A 22,566-nucleotide genomic window follows, 5' to 3' on the forward strand; every position below is an offset into this window, starting at 1 on the left:
GTCAGCCAGTTTGCCGTGGCATACGGAGCTCCATCGCAGTCTTTAACACTGGTAGCATGCCGCGACAGCGTGGACGTGAACCATATGTGCAGTTGACGGACTTTGAGCGAGGGCGTATAGTGGGCATGCGGGAGGCCGGGTGAACATACCGCCGAATTGCTCAACACGTGGGGCGTGAGGTCTCCACAGTACATCGATGTTGTCGCCAGTGGTCGGCGGAAGGTGCACGTGCCCGTCAACCTGGGACCGGACCGCAGCGACACACGGATGCACGCCAAGACCGTAGGATCCTACGCAGTGCCGTAGGGGACCGCACCGCCACTTCCCAGCAAATTAGGGACACTCTTGCTCCTGGGGTATCGGCGAGGACCATTCGCAACCATCTCCATGAAGCTGGGCTACGGTCCCGCACACCGTTAGGCCGTCTTCCGCTCACGCCCCAACATCGTGCAGCCCGCCTCCAGTGGTGTCGCGACAGGCGTGAATGGAGGGACGAATGGAGACGTGTCGTCTTCAGCGATGAGAGTCGCTTCTGCCTTGGTGCCAATGATGGTCGTATGCGTGTTTGGCGCCGTGCAGGTGAGCGCCACAATCAGGACTGCATACGACCGAGGCACACAGGGCCAACACCCGGCATCATGGTGTGGGGAGCGATCTCCTACACTGGCCGTACACCACTGGTGATCGTCGAGGGGACACTGAATAGTGCACGGTACATCCAAACCGTCATCGATCCCATCGTTCTACCATTCCTAGACTGGCAAGGGAACTTGCTGTTCCAACAGGACAATGCACGTCCGCATGTATCCCGTGCCACCCAACGTGCTCTAGAAGGTGTAAGTCAACTACCCTGGCCAGCAAGATCTCCGGATCTGTCCCCCATTGAGCATGTTTGGGACTGGATGAAGCGTCGTCTCACGCGGTCTGCACGTCCAGCACGAACGCTGGTCCAACTGAGGCGCCAGGTGGAAATGGCATGGCAAGCCGTTCCACAGGACTACATCCAGCATCTCTATGATCGTCTCCATGGGAGAACAGCAGCCTGCATTGCTGCAAAAGGTGGATATACACTGTACTAGTGCCGACATTGTGCATGCTCTGTTGCCTGTGTCTATGTGCCTGTGGTTCTGTCAGTGTGATCATGTGATGTATCTGACCCCAGGAATGTGTCAATAAAGTTTCCCCTTCCTGGGACAATGAATTCACGGTGTTCTTATTTCAATTTCCAGGAGTGTATTTCTGTTTGTACTGCTGAAAGCAGGTAATGATGGATAGGTACAGTACCTGTAGTCTATGAAAGGGAAATTAGTCACTGTCTGGATATAGTTGGAAACTGCACTGGCCGCAATTGCCAGATTTCAGAATACTGATCTAGGCTATGATGGCATTGTGGTTCCTGCAGTGAAAGTTGTGGCATAACCAGTGCCTCTATTGTCACTCAGGAATATCTGACGTTGCAGCTCCTTCCAATATGTTTTGTCCCTCCACCCACCCCATCCTCAAGCCAGAGTAGTCACTCCACTAGCATGATAAATTACATTCTGATGTTTGAAAGGAGATCAAGCCAGAGTAGTCATTCCACTAGCATGATAAATTACATTCTGATGTTTGAAAGGAGATATCACCATCTCTATTAACTACAGAGGACAGCATTTGTCACTGCATATCAGGAAATGGAAAGGAATCAGAAATAATCTTGCTTATAAATGGTAACATTGTCCATAAACACTAGAAATAGAATGCTGGCTGAAATCAGAAGCAACCAGCAAAAATATTTTAAATTCTGATTGGAATGTATATCCAAAGATTGCACAGATGTCAGTGGATGATGCATGTTTATAGCTGCAGACTAGAATAATATTTAGTGAGGTTAATACAGATTCTGAATTCAAAACCATTTGGGTGAAGATAAGTGTTAAAAGTAAATCAAACATGGTAGTCTGATTGCTTTATAGACCCTCCATCCCCTTCTTTAGGGGTCATTGTGGCAGGACATTTCAGGGTTAACTGGGGTAAGGTAGTGCATAAATTTTCTGATCAGGTTACATTATTAGGAAGAAATTTCTACTTGCCTGCTAGGAACAAGGATTCATGTGGTATTACTCTAAATGCTTTATCCAAGACTTATCCTGAGCAATTACCACAGAACCAAATCGTGAGTGTAACATAGATCTCATGGTTTCAAACAGGCTCTTTTTGAGTCAGTGAAGTTAAGAATGGTAGGAATAATTTGTGCTTAGTGTGTCCATAAACAGATTTCAAATTACCTGAAAAGTCAACATCAAACATCCAACTCCGAGACTGAAAATGTTGAGTATAAATGGACAAAATTTAAGATGACTGTACAGTACACCTTAGACAGGTATACACTATTAATCGTAAGGACCATCCACCATGGTTCAACAAATGCATTACGAAATTGCTGCAAAACCAAACACAACTTCACACATATTAAAACATAGCCAAAGCCTTGTTGTGGAACAAAAACCGAACACTAATAGAGAGCACTGAAGCTCAAATAGTTATAGGTACAGAAAGCTGGATAAAGCCGGAAATAAGTTAAGCCAAAATTTTTTCAAACAATCTATCAGTGTTCAGAAAGGATAGATTAAATACAGTTGGTGGTGGAGTATTTATTGCTGTCAGAAGTAGTTTGCCTTGTAGTGAAATTGAAGTAGGTAGATCCTGCGAAATACTATGGGTAGAGTTTATACTTGGCAAACAGACTAAATTATTAATTGGATTGTTTTACCGAACCGCCAACTCAGAAGATACAGTTGCCGAACACTTCAAAGAAAACTTGAGTCTCATTTCAAATAGGTACCCCACTCATACAATTATAATCGGTGGTGACTTCAATCTACCCTCAATATGCTGGAAAAATTATACGTTTAAAGCCAGCAGCAGGCATAAAACATCATCCGAAATTGTACTGAATGCATTATCAGAAAATTATTTTGAACAATTAGTTCGAGCCCACTCGAAGCATAAATGTTTGCGAAAACATACTTGACCTCTTAGTAACAAATAATCCTGGACAAATAGTGATTATTGTGATGAAAACAGGGATTAGCGATCACAAGGCAGTTGCTGCTGGGCTGAATATTGTAACACCCGCAACCATAAAAAAAAACGTAAAGTAAAGCTATTTAAAAAAGCTGATAAAACTGCACTTAACGCCTTTTTAAGAGACAGTCTTCACTCCTTCCGATCCGATCATGTAAACATAGAAAAGTTGTGGAATGATTTCAAAGAGATAGTATCGACAGCAATTGAGAGATATATTTCACATAAATTAATAAATGATGGTACTGATCGCCCCATAGTACACAGAACGGGTCAGTTTGCTGTTACAAAAGCAACAAAAAAAGCATGCCAAATTTAAAAGAACACAAAATCCCCAAGACTGGCAAAGTTTTCCAGAAGTTCGAAATATAGCGCATACTTCAATGCGAGACGCTTTTAATAGTTTCCACAATGAAACTCTGTCTCAAAATCTGGCAGAAAACCGAAAGAGATTCTGGTCATACATAAAGCACACCAGTGGCAAGACGCAATCAATATCTTCACTGCACGATAAGAACGGTGAAGTCACTGGTAACAGTGACACTAAAGCAGAGTTATTAAACATGGTTTTCCAAAACTCCTTCACCAAAGAAGACAAAGTAAATATTCCTGAATTCCACTCAAGAACAACTGCCAAAATGAGAAACATAGAAGTAGATATTCTTGGTGTCGCAAAGCAGTCTAAATTGCTTAATAAAGGCAAGGCTTCCGGTCCAGAGAGTATACCAGTCAGGTTCCTTTCAGAGTATGCTGATACAATAGCTCCATATTTAGCAATTATATACAATCGCTCGCTCACAGATAGATCCGTACCTAAAGAATGGAAAATTACTCAAGTCGCACTAATACCCAAAAAGGGAAGTAGGAGTAATCCGTTGAATTACAGGCCCATAACACTAACATCGATTTGCAGTAGCGTTTTGGAACATATACTGTAATCGAACTTCATAATGTACCTAAAAGAAAATGATTTATTGACACATAGTCAGCAAAGATTTAGAAAATATCATTCTCGTGAAACACAACTAGCTTTTTATACTCATGAAGTAATGAGTGCTATCGACAGGGGGTGTCAAACTGATTCCATAGTTTTAGATTTCCAGAAGGCTTTTGACACTGTTCCTCACAAGCGTCATCTAACCAAACTGTGTTCCTATGGAATATCACCTCAGTTGTGTGACTGGATTCATTATTTCCTGTCAGAAAGATCACAGTTTGTAGTAACAGACAGAAAGTCATCAAGTAAAACAGAAGTAATATCCGGTGTTCCCCAAGGAAGTGTTATACGCCCTCTGTTGTTCCTGATCTATATTAATGACATAGGAGACAATCTCAGTAGTTGTCTTCGATTGTTTGCAGATGATGCTGTTGTTTACCATCTTGAAAAATCATCAGATGATCAAAACGAATTGCAAAATGATTTAGATAAGATATCTGTATGGTACAAAAAGTGTTAATTGACCCTGAATAAAGAAAAGTGTGAAGTTATTCACATGAGTAATAAAAGAAATCCACTAAATTTCAATTACATGATAAGTCACACAAATCTGAAGGCTGTAAATTCAACAAAATACTTAGGGATTATAATTACAAATACCCTAAATTGGAACGATCACACAGATAATGTCGTGGGCAGAGCAAACCGAAGACTAATTCACTGGCAGAACACTTAGAGGGTGCAACATGTCTACTAAAGAGACTGCTTCAAACTTGTCCGCCCTGCACTGGAGTATTGCTGTGCGCTGTGGGATCCACATCAGGTGGGACTGACAGATGACATCGAAAAAGTACAAAGAAGAGCAGCTTGGTTTGTATTATCATGAAATTGGGGAGATAGTGCCAAAGACATGATACGTGGATTCGAGTAGCAATCATTAAAACAAAGGCATTTTTTGGTGCAATGGGATCTTCTCTTGAAATTTCAATCTCATGTTTTCTCCTCCGATCGTGAGAACATTCTGTTGGCACCCACCTACAAAGGGAGAAATGGTCATCATCATAAAATAAGAGAAATCAGGGCTTGGGCAGAAAAATTGAAGTGCTCGTTTTTCCCATGCACCATTCAAGAGTGGAACGGTGGAGAGACATCTTGAAGGTGGTTCATTGAACCCCTAGGCATGGACATAGAAAGTTAAAATGAGTGTAAGGAAAGCCATGTGTGAAAAATTCACTGAATATGAAAGTAATACTCTATCTATTGGTCTGACAAAAAATCCTATGAAGTTTTGGTCTTGCATTAAGTTAATAAACAGATCAGATCCTTCCATAACTCAGTGACCATACTAGCCCTGAAACAGATGATGACAGACAGGAGGCCAATTGGATTACTGTTCCTCCTTCCAGTCATCAAATAAACACAAAAATTACACATATCAAGATAATTGGCTGCGGGATAGAAAATCAACTAAAATCAGTCAACTGGACACAGGTGACTGGGCCCGATGGGATACCTCTAGTATTCTACACAGAGTATAAGAAAGAACTTGCTCCTCTTTTAACAGCAGTCTACTGTAGGCAGATGGAGGAATGAAGCCCTTAAGAAAAATGCATAGGTCATTGAACAGATGGGCACAGCTATATAGCTATTTTGCTGATGCCAATCTGTTCTAGAATTTTGGTTTGTGCTTGTTTATTATGACCTTTCTGGAGGCCAAAAATATTCAGGATTTCTGAAAGGCTTTCTATAGAGATCCACGCGCACGTGTGTGTGTGTGTGTGTGTGTGTGTGTGTGTGTGTGTGTGTGTGTGTAATATCAGCTAACCTTGCGATTCGACAGAAGCGTTCGGTAACACAAAGAACACAAGATGCTATTTTAACTGAGGGAAATCTTCAGATACAGAAGTAGATTTGGGAATATCTCGTGTGAGTGTTATAAGTGTTCAAATATTTATTAATGGCTGTGTGTACAATGTCCAAAGCTCCATGAGGTTGCTCATAGTTGATGCTCCTGTGTACATATGAATTGCAATGCTAGAAAATAGTAGCAAAATGCTGTAAGACATGCAGAAGTTTCGAACTTGGTGCAGGAATTTGTGGTTGAGCCTCAACATCTGCAAATGTAGTTTACTGTACATAAACAGGTGGAAATGCCTGTTATTGGTTGATTAGGTGGTTGCCAAACAATTACAAGAAACCATCACACCCATTACATATTTAGGAAACTGTGTATATAAAAATTTAAAGTGGAACACCTGCATAGAATTAATCACAGGAAAAGCAGATGCTAAACTGAGATTCACTGGAATAAATCCTCCAGAAGTGTAATCCAGCCACAAACCATTCAACTAATACTTGAATGTTGCTCCTCAGTGTGGGATCCTTAGCAGGTAAGGTTGATAGAGAACCATTCTGATTTGACCACAGAGATGCACATAATGTTGCCGTTTCCTATCAAGTGTACATTCTTACAACAATCAACCAACATTATGCTTCACCTTAAATATAGCTTTCAAAAAGACAATCAAGGTAAAACTGGAGAGAGAGAAGCTCATATGGAAGGTTAAGAACAGTCATTCCTCCTGAACACCATTTGTGACTGGAAGAGGAAACAGGGAAAGCAACCGTAGTACTAAAACTACCTTCCACCAAATATTGCAAGATGGTTTGCGGACATGCAGGTGCACATGTACTGAATGTTACCCAGCAGCAGACTTTGATTTCACAGATGTGTTCATTGAAGAAGAGTTTGTTATTCTTTCATTTTTATTCCACAGTAAAGTATTTTCTTGGATTCATGAGGTTTATTCTGTCATTCCTTGCTCCCCCAGAATCTTAGCTCATACACATTCACTGATATGTAGGTTGTAAAAAACTTTTTTGAGGAGTTTATAAACTAGTTTTATTGAGCTATTTGCCTTGTTATGTTGGGGACTAATTGTACTAATAAATAACAAATAGAAGAACAAAATTACAAGCTATGCTTACATTAACAAAAGAATAATAACTATGAGATTTAAAATTGACTGGGACCATTTAAGTGTCGTAGGTGAATATGTATCAAAAGAGGAAAGAAAAGAAGATACAGCTGTGTTCTATGACAAACTGCAAGGAACAACCAACAAAATCAATAAACAAGACCATTTTTAATTTGTGTAGATCTGAGAACCTTGTTCGAAATCTGTCAACACCATGAGTGGGGAAACCTTTGGGTAAACTCAACTGAATAACAATGGTGAAGAACTAACAGTTTTCAACAATCGAACTCATATAAAACACACTAGAGTGAACAATTTCACAGTATTGTCAGAGTGTCTGGAGTCCTTATCAAGTAGGCATGACAACAAACATGAAACAAATCCAGAGATTTACCGCTAGGATCGTAACAAGTCAGTAGAGCCTAACAGGTCAGCAGAGCCATAGGAAAATGTAACAGATTTTCTCAGGGAAATTAAATGGAAATCCGTGGCAGAAAGACAACGTAGTTCTTGTGAAACCCTATTGGGTAAATTTGGAGAACCTGTATTCAAAGGAGGCTTTGTGACCGTTATGCTGCAACCACCGTATACCTCATCTAGGTATCGGAGCACAAGATGAAAGGGATTAGTTCATTTACAGAGGCATATGGTCATTTACTTTGCTCTCACTCAATATGAGAATGGAATAAGAAAGAAAATAGGTAATATTGGCACAATGCACCCTCCATTATGTGCTGTCAGTAGTTTGCACAGTTTATATGTTACAATAAAACAAACTAACTAATACTTTCTTTCAGAAAAATGAAGGCCGGAAACACACATTTTCAGGGGGGCAGAGATTACTTATAGATATCATCATCACAAATGAAAAAGAGAAAAATCTTGTTCAAGACACATGGGATTATAGAGGATGATACACATATTCAGACTACTTCCTGCTAGTGTCTAAAGTTATATTATTAGCCAGGCGCAGGGCCGGCGCAAAGCACGTGCGAAACGTTCGGCCGCATGGGGTGGCACTTTCCAAGGGGCAGCAAATCTGCCCCCAACCCCCTCCCCCCAGTTTTTTTTTTTTTTTTTTTTTTTTTTTTTTAGGACAAACTTAACATTCATGCCCAAGAAGGGATTCGAAACCAAACCTCGGAGGGAGCGGCTACGGGAACTGTGGCATGGCGCCTCAACTACCTGCCGGCCGCCCCTGTTGAACAAGGGAAGGGAGGAGGACTAATTTCTTCCTCGCCACTGTGGCAGCACCATTGTGTTTACGCCGGAGGAACAGAGATGGGGAAGCAGTCTGGCGTACACGCCAGTATTCTTATGAGTGGAGCGCTGCCAGCCTGTTACGTGCCATGCGTTTACTCACAACTAATTTTGCAGAAGACGAATATCTAATTTGGAAATTCGAATGCATTGTTTGATATTGTTGTCACATGTTAAGCCTGAACCAATTTTGCTAAGCCCTTCAATGGCAGTTTCCGAGTGTTTTATTCTTCCCACATTATGGAAAAAAATGTCCAACACCTACAGTGGCTAGAAGTATTCTGAATGCGTGAATACGACTGGGATCAAGACATTGCTAATAAGCCTGGCGTAAGTTGGGTTTTGACGTATTTTTGATAATTTTTGCTATCCGTTTCTGAGTGATGGTCGGACGTTTTGGTTTTTGAGCCATGAAACACCTGTCTCCACTTGCATGAACCACAATTAAACTCTGACCGGCACTTTTGTTTGACAATACTACTCACACACTATCACTTTGCCAACATGTATTTACTGTATAATGCGTATGAATCCATGTTTCATCTTAGTAAACTACTGGTTGCTTTGATTCTGATGAAAACCTGAGAAAGTATGGTCTTTTAGCAACAATGCCCTCTCGTCCGCACAAAACAAAACGTTAATTTTGACACCTTCTAAAATGAAAACCCATAGACAGAACATGGCTTCTAAGGGTTTCCTTGCTAGCTTTCAATCTCATTTCTGTTTGACAAAAGTTGTGCATTTTTTGCAAAGTTCGTATTTCTTTCTATTGTTCGTATTGCCACAGAAATTGCTGCCTGATAATACATTTATCCATATCATTGGCCCCATACTTATTGTGAGCTTCTTGTTTCTTCTTCTTGGGTGCTAGTTTAACCGTAGCCTCGCTGTACCTCGTCACGTGACCTAGTTCCTGGCACTGCCGCGTCACCACTTTGCCTTTCCAGGCAATAGGTATTGTTGCGTCCTCTACAACGAAAACTACAGAATTCATTTCGGGAGTTGGCCGAGAGAGTCAAGATTGGTCACAAGCACTTTCATTGCTTAAGATCAGAAGAATTGGTGCGTCCGAATTTCTTGCAACTTGGGATTTAACAGGTAAGTGCTTTTCATACAACGTACAATTAGTATTCCTCATGCAAGTTACTCATAAGTTAGAATTTTTCTCCTTCAAGATTGCAGAATAGGAAAATTTATTTTTCTTATGATCTGTTACTTCAAAAATTGGCAAGTCGGCAAATAAGCATGCGTAGTCCCAATAGCTAGAATGAAAATAAAGCGAAGAAAAGTGAAGTGATACGGTGATGACTAATTTGTTACCCCTTATTCCATAATCAGACACGACAGAAGTGACACATGGAAATTACGACAGATGTAGAGTGTCAGTTCTTTGAAATGAGCAATCGCAGTGCAGTGAGTTAATATATTTCGACTAGCATTAGTATCCATCGATGCCCGGGTGTGTATTTATTGCATTATTATGTTACTCCACCTCCTTATTCTTCCTCTCTCCATTGTCTTCTGCCCCACTCTTTGACCGTTTCACAGGCATCTGTAGTGAAATTCAGCCTGAAATTCAATTTCACGTGGCTCAATTCTTATGACTTCATCTCCTGAACAGTGTATCCTACAGTAATACAATTTTCCGTTTACGTGCAGTGGAATATCAGGAAGTTGTCTGCGAAGTGTGTTGCAAATAAAGTTAGCACACTGACATCAACAGTTAGTTTCGCATAATCGTTCTTTACAGGTTGGATCGAAACATGTCCGACGGTAGAAAAAGACTGTCTGGCAGTGAATATAGGAAAAGACGGGCGCTGAAGGAAGATGACGATAAGAAGTAAAAGGATGCACTACAACGATATTTCAAGCCAAAGAGAGAACGACCTAGCAGCGTCGAGGGTGGAAAAATAGATCCTGAAAATACAGAAACTAGTGGAGCTACTCCAGCTGCATCTTTATCTGCAGAACATGACCAGAAAGTTGACGAACACAGTACTGCGACCACCGCATACAGTAGCAATGCTGACGGTGGGCCACCCACATGTTCAACAGACCTTGTCTAGACTCAAGACCTGCTTTGTGATGAAAGCTCCGAGATCGAAACATCAGGCAGAACTGAAATTAAGTGACTAGATTCGGAAAATACTGGAGGAACATCAGCCGAGGTACTCACCATCGAAGAAGGGATTGAAGACGAGTCTAAACTGGAAGACACAATTGACTCAGACCCTGGAAGGTAGCCAAAATTATTATCGACTGCATTTCAACAATTTTGGTCATGCGAGGTCCTCTCGACCGCAATAAGGACGCTGAAGAATGTCCTAAAAATGCGGACAACTGGCGTTTGAGCCCTGTGCACTACACCTATTCTTTGAAGAATTTAGAAGAAGCAGATAGACATTGGTTGGTGTACTCAAAGAGCAAGGATGCTGTTTACTGCTTTTGTTGCATACTTTTTTCGTCATCTACAGTAAAAATTGCAAAGAACGGTATCTCGCAAGTCACGGGAAGTCTACCGACCATTTGAATTTACATAAAAAGTGGATTGTGTTTTCCAAGGGACTGAAAAAGTCACGAACTGTCGACGCCCATCATCAAAGCTTCTGAATACTGAAAGCGGACATTGGAAAAATATTCTTGAGTGCTTAATAGCAATAATTCATTTGCAGGGTCGGCAATGTCTGTCTTTGAGAGGAAGTACAGATAAACTCTTTCAGCCTGACAATGGAAACTTCTTGAAACTCGTTGAATTATTCGTAAAGTTCGACACTGTGATGATGGAGCACCTGCACAGAACAAAGCAAGGTGAGAACAAGGGTCATCATTATCTTGGAAAAGAAACACAGAATGAAATACTTCATCTTATTGGATCATCTATAACCAACAACATTCTATTAATGATGAAATCTGCAAAGTATTACAGTATAATACTGGATTGCACACCAGATAATTCAAAAGTTGAGCAGATGACAGTTGTGTTACGTTTCGCCCAGGAGACAAGACTCGACGGGGTATACAATGTCCGAATTTGGGAGCATTTCCTGGGATTTCTTCCAGTGCCCTATTCTTCAAGCTCCACTTTGACGCAGGTCATACTCAAGTTCTTGGAAGTTAAAAAAATGCTATTATGTAATATGAAAACCAATGGAGCAAACATGCAAGGAAAGAAGTCTGGTCTCCAGGAAAGAATTTCAGATATGAACAAAAGAGCATTTTATGTACCATGTAGCAGTCACTCACTGAATCTTGTTGTAAACGATGCCGCTATGTCTTCTAAATATACTGTTTCCATGTTTTCGACAGTGAAAAGCTTGTACGACTTCTTCTCGTCCTCCGTTTGACGTTGGGATGTCTTGAAGAAGTATCTGCCTAACCTGTCGCCGAAGCCACTGAGTGATACTAGGTGGGAAAGTCGCATCGATGCACTTACTCCCCTGAGATTTCAAATTGGAGGCGTTCATGATGCACTGGTTCAGATATCAGAAGAATTCGATGGCATGACCGCTCACGAAGCAACGTCACTTGTGAATCAAATAAAAAATTACACCTTTCTCACTTCTCTGGTAATCTGGTATGATGTTCTGGTTCTGCTTCTGCTTCTGCTTCTGCTTCACATCCAGACCATTGACGTAAATGTTTCTGAGGCTGTGGAAATGCTTGAAAAACGAAAGCATATTTTGAGACCTGCAGAACAAAAGAAAAGTTTGTGTCTTTCTTGACGGATTCCAAAGAATTGGTTACAGAATTAGCGCTAGAAGATCTAAAGTTACCATGGATAAGTGCTTCTCAGCGACGAAGTAAGAAGCCAATACATTTTACCTATGAAGGAAGGGATCAGACAATAGATGACCCAACAAAATGTTACAAGATTGAATTCTACTATTATCCTTTAGATGCAGTAACCACATCTTTGGATGAGAGATTCAATCAATAAAAATCTCATTGTGATTATTTTGGTTTTCTCTACGACATAGGCAAGCTGAAGAATGCACCTCCTGACAGCCTGGACACAAAGTGTAGAAACTTCACAGCGATTTTGCAGGATCATGAGTCAAGCGACACTGATGCACTGGAGTTGAGGAAAGAACTAAAAGTACTTTCAACATTGTTGAAACCTGGAATATGTCTGAAAGAGACTCTGAAGTTTATAGGAAGACATAATTTTTGCCCTAATGTTAACATTGCTCTGTGAATACTCCTAACACTCCCAGTGACAGTTGCGAGTGGAGAGAGGAGTTTCTCAAAACTGAAATTGATAAAGACATACCTCCGATCAATGATGAGCCAAACTCGTTTGAATGATCTTGCAACAATATCGATTGAGCATGAGCTTGCAGAGGACTTAAATTACACAGATTGTGTGAATGAGTTTGCACAAGCAAAAGCCAGGAAGGTTCAATTTGTCTAGTATTTTTTTAAATTTTTATATTATGATCAGTGTCTTGGTTATTTACTGTGTTGTTTCTCTTTTTGTTCAACATTAAATAGTTATTGTAAATATTATTGTTCAAACCAAATTATCGTTAAATTGTAAATATATTTTGTTTTCCGTTGAATACATTACCTGTTCACAACCACTGAAAAATGTTTATTTACGTTAACTGCAAGTTCATGCCACGCGGGATTAGCCGAGCGATCTAAGGTGCTGCACTCATGGACTGTGCAGCTGGTCTCGGCGGAGGTTTGAGTCCTCCCTCGGGCATGGGAGTGTGTGCTTGTCCTTAGGATAATTTAGGTTAAGTAGTGTGTAAGCTTGGGACTGATGACCTTAGCAGTTAAGTCCCATAAGATTTCACACACATTTGAACATTTTTGTAAATTCATAAGGCTTATTAAAATTAGCAAGATTTCTTCAATCAGGTTTGACTCCATTTTTGAGCTGATGCCCAGCGACTGTTTTGTACAAATCTGTAGAGAATGTCACCAATCAGTCACAAATTTTGTTCTTATTTTCCAAATCTACATAGATTTCGGGCACAGTGTGGCTATTCTCAATGATTTAAGTTATGTTTACATCTATACCGTCATGCTGAACGTAACTGTCAACATGAAGGTTTACATGTAAGCACATATTAAAAGCTTTGAGACTGGCCACTCAGTGGCTGAAACTTAGGTAGATCTAAAAAGTAAAAACAAAGATTGCGAATGATTGCTGACATTTCCTACAGATTTGTTTAAATAAAATTCCACAAACGTTTTGTAAAAAAGAAAAAAAATGGGGGGGGGGGGGGGCAATTTAACAGCTCGCACGGGGCGGCACTTGGGCTTGCACCGGCCCTGGCCAGGTGGAAAAAGCAAAAAAATTAACAAAACACTGATAGCTCGAGAATTATATAAAATATGTCTTCTAGAAGATCAAAGCGGATTAAGAAAAGGCTATCCTGTAGAGATAATATGTTTATAAGTCTTATAGTTTTTGTAAAAGCTTTCAATTGAGTTGATCAGAATTAAACTAGGGGCAATAATGAGCAACAGTAGTTACCTACCACACCTCAGAAGGGCAATCAGTACCTTATACTGTTAAACAAAAATAGTAATAAGTTCAAGAGAGAAAGGCATAGCTGAGATAATAATCAATCACGGTATGAGATGGGGGTGTGTATTTCACACATTTTTTATTTATACTAACAATTTCCATAAATATCGGAAATCAAACCTAGCAATTAAATCAAATAAAAACACTAATCTACAGGCATTATGATCCGCATATGCTTAAGTAATAATATGAGAGGGTAAACATTACCTACAGTTAGCAGTACATGAGTTAAATCAACTATATACAAAATATAATCTTAAAATTTCACACATAAGATGATCGAAGACAGTAATAACAACATATTAATTGAAAACAGGTGTCACATTTTAAATAGCTGGGCTTTGACTTGAGTAATGATTATGATAACTGCACATAAGAGGACTTCAAAAAGTAAGTTACACATGTCAGCCCTCACTAAGACAACTGCGCAATAGGAGTAGCACATTGTCAGAAGAGAGTACATATTCTGGGTTTCCTGCAGACACAGTTCTGTTGTGGTATAGATAACAGGTGCATCACAGAGCGGGAGTGAAATGGTGTGACAGCTGAAAAATTACTCCAAAGCTGAAGTACACTGGCCAGTACAATTTTCTGGGCACTATGTCTACATTGCACACATATTCACCATGAATACGGACCAAATGCAATTTCAAATGCATAATCAAATGATACCAACAATATGACCTCAGCTGCACAGCTGTGATTGATGCTGGTTGGTTCTGTTACCAAGATGTGGATTTCTATCATTGAGGAGTTCAATGATTGGTAGAAATTTCTGATCATTGATAACAGAGACTTGGTGATTATGTTGAAAAATAACGTCATGTATCTGTGGCACTATGGAATGTAATTCAGCATTCAATAAAAGTTACTTGGCCTGCCTTCATAAGTGTAATTTACTTCTTGAAGTCCTGTCACAGACAAAAAGTCCCAAAAGTTTGAAGTAAAATGTGAAACAATAAACATAAATATTTAAGTATAAAACCCAAGAAGATACAAAAATTAAATTTTATACAACTATGGTAATACCATTACTATTGGGTGGAAGTGAGTGCCAGATCACTGCAACAAAAAGATAAAAGCAAAAAACGAGCAACAGAGGTGACTTTTTTTATTTTATTTTCATTTTATTTTTTATTTTTTTATTAGGAGAATGAAGAGCTGAACAAGAAGAAATTTAATTAAAAATTAAAAATGCATGAAAGACTTGAATTGTACCTGCAATTAATGAATACAAAGACAGATGGAAACAATATATAAGAGAGAGAGAGAGAGAGAGAGAGAGAGAGAGAGAGAGAGAAAAGACTAGTCAAGAAAATCCTGAACTGCAATACAATACGAAAAGGAGGACATACATAGGTCAGCCAATGACACAACAGAAATAGACTTTGCTAATATGGAACAGGCAGATGCCAATTGCCTACATGTAAGACAATGTTTTTTTTTTTATCCCATGCAAGCAAGATGTGCCTAACAAATTCAAGAGGCAACACATCAACAATAACAGCAACTAAATGGTTACATTATCTGATATCTTATCTGCCAGCATGTTGCAATGGTGTTACGGCTCACAAGGGATTTCCCTCAGTGACTGGACTGTTTATGTTTCAGCTATATTTCTCTCTACCTGACTACAGGGCTACAACTGTTAAAGTATGGGCAATTGCTGCACATCTATTATCTTCATATAACTAATAACTTATTTCAGTCACAACTGCAAGACGTAATTGGGAGTGGTACTAGCCATTAAAGAGCCACCTTCAGATCTCGAGTGTAGCACACAACTTTTGTGACGGTGAATGGCTGTGTCAGAATTGAAATACTGGGCACAGATTACAAGGTGCCTATCTCCTTTAAAACTAGATACAAGGAATCGGTAAATATTACAGTACGACACTCATACAAATAACTTTAGCAACCCCTTGTTGCTCTTTCAAATGCTATCAGCTTGCATTACTTAGTTTTGTATCAGAAAACCTCTCCCCATGAGCCATGGACCTTGCCGTTGGTGAGGAGGCTTGTGTGCCTCAGCAATACAGACAGCCATACTGGAGGTGCAACTCCAACAGAGGGGTATCTGTTGAAAGGCCAGAGAGAAGAGAAGCAGCAAACTTTTCAGTAGTTTCAGGGGCAACAGTCTGGATGATTGACTGATCTGGCCTTGTAACATCAACCAAAATGGCCTTACTGTGCTGGTATTGTGAAAGGCTGAAAGCAAGGGGAAACTACAGCTGTAATTGTTCCCAAGGACATGCAGCTTTACAGTATGATGGCATTCTCTTGAGTAAAGTATTCTGGAGGTAAAATAGTCCCCCATTCAGAGCTCAGGAGGATGTCGTTATCAGCAGAAACAAAACTGGCATTCTACAGACCGGAGCGTGGAATGTTAGATGCCTTAATCGGGCAGGTGGGTTAGAAAATTTAAAAATGGAAATGGATAGGTTAAAGTTAGATATAGGGGGAATTAGTTAAGTTCGGTGGCAGGAGGAACAAGACTTCTGGTCAGGTGAATACAGGGTTATAGATACATAATCAAACAACAGTAATACATTAGTAGGTTTAATAATGAATAAAAGGAAGTGAAACATGGACAATAACTAGTTTAGACAAGAAAGGAATAGAAGGTTTCAAAATGTGGTGCTACAGAGGAATGCTGAAGATTAGATGGCTAGATTACGTAACTAATGAGGAGGTACTGAATAGAATTGGGGAGAAGAGGAATTTGTCGCACAACTTGACTAGAAGAAGGGATCAGATGGTAGGACATGTTCTGAGGCAAACAAGCGATCACCAATTTAGTATTGGAGGGAAGCGTAGAGGGTAAAAATTGTAGAGGGAGACCAAGAGATGAATACACCAAGCAGATTCTGAAGGCTGTGGGTTGCAGTAGTTACTCGGAGACGAAGAGGATTGCACAGGATAGAGTAGCATGGAGAGCTGCATCAAACCAGTCTCTGGACTGAAGACCACAACAACAACATTAGAAAAAAGTTTCATAGATTTTGCTCCACTTTTTACTTGACTCTAAGGGTCCATTCTATACGATGAATGTTTTTCATCTACAATACACAAGTACTCTCTCTTCCAAGCTGCACTTTCCAGTTAAAACTTTAACGTTGTGAGAGTCACATTTTCACACACATGAAAATAATACCTGAAAGGGTTACTACTAACTACACATTTAGTTTGATTCAATGTTAACGGTTTATTTGTTTATTGTAAAGCATGGGCCTATAGTAAAATACTATAGTCTAGTCTCTGTATTTGTGTATCATGTATTAAAGTACTGAGACAGCAGCTTCAGCTTCATATGCTGTGGAATGGAACACTATAAAAAACTGTGAGGCACAGGATGAACTACTTGAATGTACATGGTTTTTGAATAATTCCCCATATCACAATGAATACAGAAGTTATTTAGTTAATTCCATGCTTGAATTATCATCTGCATGATTTCTATCAAATTATGGGGAAGGACTCAATTTGTAAGTTATTTATATATCAACAATTTTCTGTGTTGACTATATTCTGGCCAATTACAGATTGTTAAACACCATGGTGCCTTAAATTGAAAAACAAAAATGGGTGCACCAGTCCCAGACACTGCTCAAGTTACCATAAAATCCTATAGAAAAGGCGTTACAAGTTTTTAATTAAAAATACACATATAGAATAAAATGAATTGTTCAGAAGAAATATTTCAATTTATATTCAAATTCTGCTTTATAACCTGTTATATTATTAGATAAGAGGTTAAAGATTTTGTACATGCATATTGGAAACTTTTCTGAGTCACTAACAGCTTCAGTTGTGAGTGACTGAGATAGTTTCTACTACTACTGTTGCAGCTGTGGACCTGATTATGCTTTTCATAACTGAAAGTATCACTTTAGCAAACTACAAAATTACAAGGAGCCAGAATGGCTACCAGAACTTTCCTCCAGGACATGAATTTCTAGCACTGCTTATAGATGTTCAAGAAAGTAGTCTAGATTCCTTCCTCAGATAGGAAAGATCGACAGATCATTCAAACCTCAAGATCAGAAGCTGACTCACTTGCTTATTAAACTTCACCATTCAATATTTAAAAAAATTGGGATTACAAAATTTCCGTCATAATTGTTATATATTCATTAAGAAATTTTATTTCTCCAATAAATTTAATATGAAAATAACTAGCTAGGATCCTGATAATAATATTCGTCAAAGATGGAGCAGTCACATATAAAAGCGTTCATTGAAGTTTAGGCAATAAACAGCCTGGGATCTCTCTACGATATTGGTGAACTAGGCAGGTGCCTAAGATACTCAAATAGGGGCGGTGAGTAAATTTTCGGCTGAAATGCATAAGATCTCAACAAATTGAGTTTTTGTCCACTTTGGTTGGTAGTAGTTTCACTTACTAATCAAAATAATAATTACAAGCATCAGCCAGGTGACACCCAATGACATACAATGGTCAAAAATACAATAATAGCAGCCAGTAGATCTATACTATCTCCTGGTATGATACTCATTATAATACAGTAAATAACAAAAGGATACATAAAAATGAGGAGGCAGTTTCCTGACATTCCCAGTGCTTCGTTCCCTTTATATTAGGCCTATCATGCCAGGCATTGTTCCTCTGGTAATGAACTGAGATGTTTGCGGTCTCGTCAAGAGACATTTACACACTTATGTTAGTACATATAAACATGTTAGTACATATAAATATATGGACATCTGTTTTGTAATTTGTGAGTAAGACTAGTGGATTTATGTGATTAATCACATGCCACTATTTTACTTCATATCAGTAGTTTTTGCAGTTTTTTTGAGAAATAAATATAATAGAAATGCATTCTTTATCCTTTCGTATGATAGCTGAAGATAAGTCATTATTATTATTATTATTATTATTATTATTATTATTATTACTCTACTATGTCAATGTCTGCTACATCATAACTGTTGTATTATTCATCACAACAACACATAATGTTGCTATTTAGAGTTTGTTTGTGTGTGTGTGTGTGTGTGTGTGTGTGTGTGTGTAATAAATCGATATGTGGGAAGGCCTTAAGACAGGAAAGCAAGCAGCTCAGCTGATGATAATGTGCAAGATAGGCCTTCCTAAACTATGTTAGTGGTGGTAGTTACTGGTCAGACATCAATTTCTTGGTGGTTTGTAGGTCAATAGTAATAATACACAATGGCTGCACCTGAGGACAAGATGATGTATAGTCAAACAGGAATTGGAATTTGCAGATTCTGTGAGATATTGGTAAACTAAGCATTATTCAGGAATGTTTTCAGAATGGAGAGTTTTTAGTTCAATGTGAAAAAAGAGTGTGTCACATTGAATAATCAAAGTCGCTAACAAATAGTTTGATGAACAAGACAAAGAACTCAAACTGACCTCTGTAACACAAGGACGTACCCAGGATGAATTTTGAGGAATGCTAGGGGAGAATGGAGACATTGGTACACACACAATATAGTGAGCTATTTGGCTGTTGAGCTTAATGAAGGCACTTGAACTTCTCCTGGAAGGTCACTTAATATTCTGGTGGTGAGGAGATGGAATTATGTTAATTATTTCAGATTGAGCTATTAAGTAACTTTGTACAGAGTAATAACAGTCAATTCAGTCATGGCCCAAAACAGGCCTTTTGTGGAAGAAAAAAGAAAGAAAGGATGCATTCTAATCATGTTCGTGCAGCTGACATATATAATTTGATATAAACTGAAAATGTTGTATTTCAGCACACTGTGTAACTAGCGTAAATTAGTTTCTGAAGGTCAACAGCATAAATAAGTTCATCACCACATTAGTGCACTTAATGGTATTACCATTACATAGTTTTCTAGTGTGTGGCTGATATCAAACTGCACCCTAAATAAAATGGCACCATGTGCTCAATACAATGCTAAAAGTTATGATTTATTTTAGGTTACTTAAAATTTTGCTTACCTTATAATATGGTAGTAAAATGTAAACTTCACTGGTATAATTAGAAAAAGCATCAGCTTCACCAGACACACCAGAATCTAAACATTCAATAACATTTGGATGCTTAATGAGTCCATAATATGCAACCTCCTGCAAAGCTTTCATTTGATCTTCTTTTGCATGGCAGACAATTTTCTTCAAAACACACAATCTGTGTGATTTACTGTCTTGGACAAGATAAATTGAACTAAACCCACTGAAACAAAAAAAAAAAAGGCATGGATAAATATATATGCATATACACATTGGAAAGGGACACTATAATGTGTTCTATGAACATGTGGATTAAATTCAGAAATGAGAAATGTTAAGCGGAGAATTAAAATACTTGGATACACATTAAAAGAGCACATATTTTAAAAACAGGGCATCAAAGAAAGGTTCCAAACTCAGGGCATAAACAGGCTGAACCAGAACTCCAATGACAAACTTTCAGAGGTTGTTCAGGGATGTTGTTGTTGTTGTTGTGGTCTTCAGTCCTGAGACTGGTTTGATGCAGCTCTCCATGCTACTCTATCCTGTGCAAGTTTCTTCATCTCCCAGTACCTACTGCAACCTACATCCTTCTGAATCTGCTTAGTGTATTGATCTCTTGGTCTCCCTCTACGATTTTTACCCTCCACACTGCTCTCCAATGCTAAATTTGTGATCCCTTGATGCCTCAAAACATGTCCTACTAACCGATCCCTTCTTCTAGTCAAGTTGTGCCACAAACTTCTCTTCTCCCCAAATCCTATTCAATACCTCCTCATTAGTTACGTGATCTACCCACCTTATCTTCAGCATTCTTCTGTAGCACCACATTTCGAAAGCTTCTATTCTCTTCTTGTCCAAACTGGTTATCGTCCATGTTTCACTTCCATACATGGCTACACTCCATACAAATACTTTCAGAAACAACTTCCTGACACTTAAATCTATACTCGATGTTAACAAATTTCTCTTCTTCAGAAACGATTTCCTTGTCATTGCCGGTCTACATTTTATATCCTCTCTACTTCGACCATCATCAGTTATTTTGCTCCCTAAATAGCAAAACTCCTTTACTACTTTAAGTGTCTCATTTCCTAATCTAATCCCCTCAGCATCACCCGATTTAATTTGACTACATTCCATTATCCTCGTTTTGCTTTTGTTGATGTTCATCTTATATCCTCCTTTCAAGACACTGTCCATTCCGTTCAACTGCTCTTCCAAGTCCTTTGCTGTCTCTGACAGAATTACAATGTCATCGGCGAACCTCAAAGTTTTTACTTCTTCTCCATGAATTTTAATACCTACTCCGAATTTTTCTTTTGTTTCCTTTACTGCTTGCTCAATATACAGATTGAATAACATCGGGGAGAGGCTACAACCCTGTCTCACTCCCTTCCCAACCACTGCTTCACTTTCATGCCCCTCGACTCTTATAACTGCCATCTGATTTCTGTACAAATTGTAAATAGCCTTTCGCTCCCTGTATTTTACCCCTGCCACCTTCAGAATTTGAAAGAGAGTATTCCAGTTAACGTTGTCAAAAGCTTTCTCTAAGTCTACAAATGCTAGAAACGTAGATTTGCCTTTTCTTAATCTTTCTTCTAAGATAAGTCGTAAGGTTAGTATTGCCTCACGTGTTCCAACATTTCTACGGAATCCAAACTGATCTTCCCCGAGGTCCGCTTCTACCAGTTTTTCCATTCGTCTGTAAAGAATTCGCGTTAGTATTTTGCAGCTATGACTTATTAAACTGATAGTTCGATAATTTTCACATCTGTCAACACCTGCTTTCTTTGGGATTGGAACTATTATATTCTTCTTGAAGTCTGTGGGTATTTCGCCTGTCTCATACATCTTGCTCACCAGATGGTAGAGTTTTGTCATGACTGGCTCTCCCAAGGCCATCAGTAGTTCTAATGGAATGTTGTCTACTCCCGGGGCCTTGTTTCGACTCAGGTCTTTCAGTGCTCTGTGAAACTCTTCACGCAGTATCTTACCTCCCATTTCATCTTCATCTACATCCTCTTCCATTTCCATAATATTGTCCTCAAGTACATCGCCCTTGTATAAACCCTCTATATACTCATTCCACCTTTCTGCCTTCCCTTCTTTGCTTAGAACTGGGTTGCCATCTGAGCTCTTGATATTCATACAAGTGGTTCTCTTCTCTCCAAAGGTCTCTTTAATTTTCCTGTAGGCAGTATCTATCTGACCCCTAGTGAGACAAGCCTCTACATCCTTACATTTGTCCTCTAGCCATCCCTGCTTAGCCATTTTGCACTTCCTGTCGATCTCATTTTTGAGACGTTTGTATTCCTTTTTGCCTGCTTCATTTACTGCATTTTTACATTTTCTCCTTTCATCAATTAAATTCAATATTTCTTCTGTTACCCAAGGATTTCTATTAGCCCTCGTCTTTTTACCTACTTGATCCTCTGCTGCCTTCACTACTGCATCCCTCAGAGCTACCCATTCTTCTTCTACTGTATTTCTTTCCCCATTCCTGTCAATTGTTCCCTTATGCTCTCCCTGAAACTCTGTACAACCTCTGGTTTAGTCAGTTTATCCAGGTCCCATCTCCTTAAATTCCCACCTTTTTGCAGTTTCTTCAGTTTCAATCTGCAGTTCATAACCAATAGATCGTGGTCAGAATCCACATCTGCCCCTGGAAATGTCTTACAATTTAAAACCTTGTTCCTAAATCTCTGTCTTACCATTATATAATCTATCTGATACCTATTAGTATCTCCAGGATTCTTCCAGGTATACAACGTTCTGAGTATTTTGGTATAAGGGAACCATGGTCTCTGACAGC

The 22,566-nt window shown here is 39.1% G+C and overlaps 1 protein-coding gene across 2 annotated transcripts in view; it reads right to left on the minus strand.

Moving 5' to 3' along the window:
- The window catches only part of LOC126248679 (serine/threonine-protein kinase 16), a 122,059-nt gene that overhangs the window by 38,224 nt on the left and 61,269 nt on the right, over positions 1-22,566 (minus strand). For both annotated transcript variants that reach the window (XM_049949945.1, XM_049949946.1), the window contains one exon: positions 19,737-19,971. In XM_049949945.1, the coding sequence (XP_049805902.1) occupies positions 19,737-19,971 (235 nt within the window). The remainder of the gene's footprint in view (positions 1-19,736; positions 19,972-22,566) is intronic.

This window comes from Schistocerca nitens, chromosome 3 (assembly GCF_023898315.1).
Source record: "Schistocerca nitens isolate TAMUIC-IGC-003100 chromosome 3, iqSchNite1.1, whole genome shotgun sequence".
Taxonomy (NCBI): domain Eukaryota; kingdom Metazoa; phylum Arthropoda; class Insecta; order Orthoptera; family Acrididae; genus Schistocerca; species Schistocerca nitens.